Genomic DNA, 5,813 nt, shown 5'->3' with positions numbered 1-5,813 from the left:
GACCAGCACTTCCGGTGTTATGAAGAAGTAAAAAATTGGATCGATTCGTGGATAGCCTACAAAAGATGACCAGTTTTTTCGACGCGGGATTCGTACGTTACCTGAAAGATGGGAGAAAGTAGTGGCCAGTGATGGACAATACTTTGAATCATAAATGTATAATCAGTTTTTTACAATAAAGCCTCGAATTTCGGAAAAAAACGGCGGAAGCAAAATTGTACACCTAATAATTTGTACTCTCAATACTATATATTGTTATATTATATTTTTATATTTATATCAAAAATTAAAACATTTATTAAATGTATTTTTATACAAAATGAATCTGAAATTTTTTTTCAATGCAAAACGTTTTCAACTATTACGCATGCGTGTGTAACATGCCCCAATCGTATCACCTTCTAAGATGAGGCAAATGGAGCGTGCTCTTAATTGATTCATGGAGTATGCTCTGAGGCGACGCGAACATTTAATCGCCATATTAGTTTTGATGACGCGAACGTATTAGAGCATGTTGGGCATGTTGGAGCACACGCCGCGAACAAACCTCTAAATCCGTTCGTATCACTAAATATTGGAGCACACAAACTGCTCCAACCGCCACCTTATCAGTGATTGAAGTGCTCTCTAGGTTAATTTGGAGCATGCGACGCGAACAAATCTTTGGGTTGCGTTCTGTTTCACGCATAATGTATCATTTATCCTTGTTATTCACCAAATATTAAATAAGAACAAATCATGCGTGAAATGGAACACATCTTTGCCCTAAATCCGTTCGTGTCACTGAACATTGGAGCACATGAATGCAACTGCTCCAACCGCCACCTGTATGTGCCACCAAGAGCTCTCTGAATTAATTTGGACGCGAACAAACTTTAAGGTCATTCTACATTAGTCGTATCATAGCGTTGTAAGCATCATGCGACTTTAAGCCGGTTCTACATTAGTAGCATGCCGATCACAAGTTTGTTGCGACAGCCAATCTGAAGCCCCCATTTTGATATCAACGCTTCATTAGGTTGTCAACAAATTTGCGATCGACTTGCAACTAATGTAGATCCAATTTAAAGTCGCATGATGCTTATAACGCTTCCGATGCTACGATATGACCAGAATGGTCTTTATATTTCAAGTAAGCTGGGTTTATTCGGAGCAATTCCCGAGAGATAAAACGAACAATATATATTAAAAACAGACCTAGAGGTCAATTCTGTATCTTCAAATAAGGTAAAAATTATAAAAACGAGCACTAAGTATTTAGACCAATAATCAGTATTCTAGTAAATTCGCTCACTCTTATAATTTTCACCTCACAATTTTCAAGATACAGAATCGATCCTCTAATGGCTTCATCAAGTCGACAAAGCGATTAGCCTGCTCGCCAAGTAAGAGAGCATAATTGGTTGTTATTTATAGATCCAACCAATCATATTCAATCGGTCCTATCGTTGCATGTCTAGTCATTTTGCCGTCTTGAACTCGCTCAACTGACTTTAGGAACGGCGGAAAATGATACTTGATTGCTTGATTCTTTCTGGTTAAATAGCGCACGGAGAAGGTAGTTGTGATTTTTCGTAAATTGTAATCCTTAAACATCTTATCCTATATTATTGACGAGCATTTAAATCGTATAAAATATTATTTGATAAATTTTTCTCTCATAAATTAATGCCCAAGTAATTATCATATCTGATCCGTTTGGCCGTTATTCGAAAATAATCACTTATGTCTCGAGACTCGAGATCGCTTGGTTGGGGCGGACATACTTCGGTCGGAGTGTTGTATTAACATTTTTGGAAAGTGTGACCGGCTTTGAATGAGCATCGGTTCAAATTTGTTTTTGTGTATTCTGTTTTGAAATGTGATTTGACTTCTAGTATTGACTTTTAAAGACTTGTTCCTAGAAGCAGATGCTATTAATTAAGAAGAAGACACGACTGAATTACATCATGATTACGTTTATGTTGCTCGTTATTAGTTGCTTTTCATTTACACACAAGTGAAACTGAGTCTGAAGTAAGCTGAATATTTCATACTTAGATTAATGTCGTTTCTTGCTTACTTTGGTAAAAAAGTATCACATGTCAACACAGATTCATAACCTCATTTTGAAAGTGAGTTTATCAAGATTCGCTAAAGCTTATTCTACAATGTGCTTTTTGTTTTCTGTTTTCTGCAATTTTTTTACATCTTATGTTTTTGCTTATCCGGTTTTTTGTTTTATATTGTCTGAGATAAAAGTTAATGAACTTCGAAGAAAACAAGAAATACAAATAATAACAAAACAAGAAATATATGTCGATAAAACAATTGCAAAGGAGAAAAAAGCAAAAGATAAAAAAACAAGAAACAAGAAACAAAGAGCATATTGTAGAATAGGTTTAAAATACACGGTCTCAATCTTTTGCAGATTGTAGAAACTCAATTGAATCTCATTTATCAGACTACAAAAGGAACATGCATTTAACTGAATTATGATGTCAAGTGATAATTGTCTGAGAATGAATTGATGTAAATAGAAAGCAACTATTATACTAGAATTATCATCTATCTTGATTTAGTAGGATTTAGCGTCTTGATTTTGAAAGCGTTCTGATTTTTTTAAATAGATGAAATGTCCTGATTGCCATAGAAAATCAGTAGCTCAGAAAAGTAAAGTTTTAAAACATATTTTCCTATTTTGACAAAAAAAATAGATATCCATTTCATAGGTGTCCTGTATTTATTATGGAATATTTCAGAATGAATTTAGATCGGAATTATTCTATTTTTTCCTAAAAAACACAATAAAAATCTATAGAATAATTTAATAATTTTGATTGAAATCTATTCTGATTTGTTCCCTGATAGATATCCTGATTTTTTTGTATCAATCATCTTAGTTTGTAACTAAGTTTGTAATTAAGTACTCTTAGTTTGTTACAAACTCAATGCTATGGATATTAAGTTCAAGTATAAATATAATAGTTACAATAAATTAAATAGTTACGAATTTGTTGTATGCATAAGATGTGCAGGTTTATATTTTATTCAATTTAAGATATTTTTAATGTGAATCTTTTTCATGAGACAATTGCTCAAATATATGCGTTCCGAGTTATGCATGAAGCGCATAATTTATTCTTTTTATTGTTTACTAATTAATAAAGAAGGATAAAACGATACATCATATGCTTCATATAATTTGAAACGCACTCATAGTTATATTAAATACCATGGAAACTTTGTATCATTTTTTCAAGAGATACTTATAAGGAGAAGAACAACATGAACTTTTCTAATATATATGTACAATCATGTACATTTGTTTTTATAATGTAATTTCATAATTACAGGTGAAAAATGGCTAAGACTTCTGAAAAGAAGGGAAAGAGTGCTATCAACGAGGTAGTGACTCGTGAATACACTGTGAATCTTCACAAGCGCCTTCATGGTGTTGGATTTAAGAAACGTGCTCCACGAGCCATCAAAGAGATCAGGAAGTTTGCAGAAAAGCAGATGGGTACACCTGATGTTAGGATAGATACGCGTCTCAATAAGCAATTGTGGTCAAAAGGCATCAGGTATCTTTTCAATAAAAGCTTTCAACAAAATCACTGAAGAGTTTCAAGTTTACTATTATTTTATAATTGAGAAGTTCTTTGATTATAATTCATTCAAATATAACTTCTTAATCATTAATATAGATTTAATTATCATGTATTGAATAGTCAATCATTACTGAACATCTTTTAATATATATGAGAAAATTTTTCAATTTAATATAACTTATATTTTTTATGCAGTTACAAAAATATTGATTCTATATATGAAAAAATTATTTTGAGATATATCATACATTATTTCTTTTTTTTTTTCCAGAAATGTTCCTTTCAGAGTTCGTGTAAGATTAAGCAGGAGGAGGAATGATGATGAGGACTCTGCAAATAAGTTGTATACTCTTGTAACATATATATCTGTTTCGTCATTCAAGGGACTCCAAACTGAAAATGTAGATGCTAGCCAAGATTAATGTATTTCTGTATAATAAATAATGAACTGAACTCGCAAGTATTTCTCTTATTATATATTTATCTTGAATCCATATATCCTGCACGATAGTAAAACTTACAATGTTTTATTTCCATTTTATCAACTTCCAAAATATTTTTTTATATTATGGAAAATATTTAAATTAGGATTTTGTTTGTCTTTGATGATATTTTTTTGATATTTATTTCTTTTAAAAATTATACCATTTTATCTGATTTTCTTTTTTTACAGTATTTTTTTTAATTATTTTCATATTTAATTTGAATAAAGAATTGAAAATTATGCAGAAAAGAGAGGAATAACACATCTTCAACATATTAATCATTAGCAACATACAAATAATTCACAAAAAGGGGATTGAGATTATATATCTCATTTTATTTTATTATAGATTATTTATCTCATAATTGTCAAAATTGCTTATTCAAATACGTAGATGTAAATTGTAGTTATTGATGAGTTATTATTAAAATTGATCAGTGCTCTGCACAAATTTTTGTACTATGAGAAGAAGGATAACTGATATTAATTTTAAAAAAATGCATCGAAGATATAAAACAAGTATTTCAACTTATACCAAATGTCACTATTTTATCATGTAACTGTTAATTATGTAATTTACAAATCTCATTAAAAAGAAAAAAAGAGCAATTATAATGGTAGCGCTATCAATCAATGATGACAAAAAATGAATATGACATAGAATATTACATATCCATTTCATTATTCTTTTCCAAAGGAAAATTAATATTAATTTTGCATATCATAACATCAGCCAACTACTTCAGATCTGAAGTGAATTCACTTTATATGTCTAATTTTTAGCATCTCATCTTAACTGGAAGATTCATGTAAATAGCATGTAGGTAGGTATTATAAACAATTTGTATGTCAATGTATCATACTGCATACAGGGCTTCGCAGGCGTGAGGCGAATGGCAATGAACTTGGCGCGCACACGTACATCCACAGTTTGCAGTATAGCGGCACTGTGCAGTTAGGTATATCGCGGGTCACGAGTCGCGCTCGTGGTTTTGCGCGATTGGCTGAGGCCCTGAGGCCTGAGGCTCGGTCTGATCAGTATGCGCCTGATCCGGCACGACCGTGGATCGCGGTGTTGTGGTGCGAGGTGCACCGTCCGCGATGGAGCTGCGCGAGATGAGCCGCGCGTACGGCACTGCGGAGGCGGAGGAGACTGCCGAACTCCTGCCGCAGCACGACAACGCGTCCGAATATGAGAGCTACTTCATCGAATATGCGATGCAGAAGGAGATGATCAATCGTAATCGGTGCCCCGCGAGCCGACGGTTGCTCAGCCAGGCCGCACACCTGGACTTCAATTTTCCCAACAGCAATCATTCCAAGGTTCGTCATCCAAACTGGAGTCTCCTGGAATCGTGATTGTCCACGTTTCTCCTTCATTCTAGGGCCTTCATTTAGTCTCAGACAAGCTTCTCAGAGAAGCTTCTCCGCGAGAAATCGCCCTGTCAATTCGGTGGAGCACGAGAATTTCGATTTCACAAATGCTCATTAATAATCAGAAAGAGAGACACATCCTGGCTCAGGATTCGCGTTATCTTAAAATTAACATTGCATTGGAAAAGCAGAGCTTCAGATACTCCCATATTTTTCTTCTCATATTTTTCTTTCTTCAACTTGAAAGTTGACAACCTAGGAAAAATATAAAAAATCTTATTCTGTGTACATCTGTGCATGTCAATTATTTTTTGTTTTAATAATTTCAAAGCATTTTGGATTACACATCACAACGCTATATTACA

At 33.3% G+C, this 5,813-nt stretch overlaps 2 protein-coding genes across 2 annotated transcripts in view; both read left to right on the top strand.

The window, feature by feature from the left end:
- The first annotated feature begins 3,339 nt into the window (after nt 1-3,339).
- On the top strand, nt 3,340-4,050 carry LOC105620414 (60S ribosomal protein L31). Its single transcript, XM_012201910.1, has 2 exons — nt 3,340-3,563; nt 3,862-4,050. Exons 1-2 carry the CDS (start codon nt 3,343-3,345, stop codon nt 4,010-4,012), a joined length of 372 nt encoding a protein of 123 aa, XP_012057300.1. The 5' UTR covers nt 3,340-3,342; the 3' UTR covers nt 4,013-4,050.
- Nucleotides 4,051-5,175: 1,125 nt separating this feature from the next.
- Nucleotides 5,176-5,813, top strand: part of LOC105620413 — an 8,379-nt gene continuing 7,741 nt past the window's right edge. Inside the window, exon 1 of the mRNA XM_012201909.1 lies at nt 5,176-5,397. Within this exon, the coding sequence (XP_012057299.1) occupies nt 5,176-5,397 (222 nt within the window). The remainder of the gene's footprint in view (nt 5,398-5,813) is intronic.

The sequence above is a fragment of the Atta cephalotes genome (assembly GCF_000143395.1).
Source record: "Atta cephalotes unplaced genomic scaffold scaffold00026, whole genome shotgun sequence".
Lineage (NCBI taxonomy): Eukaryota > Metazoa > Arthropoda > Insecta > Hymenoptera > Formicidae > Atta > Atta cephalotes.
Note: the sequence above shows the minus strand (reverse complement) of the source record. Positions and strands in the feature narration are given on the sequence as shown.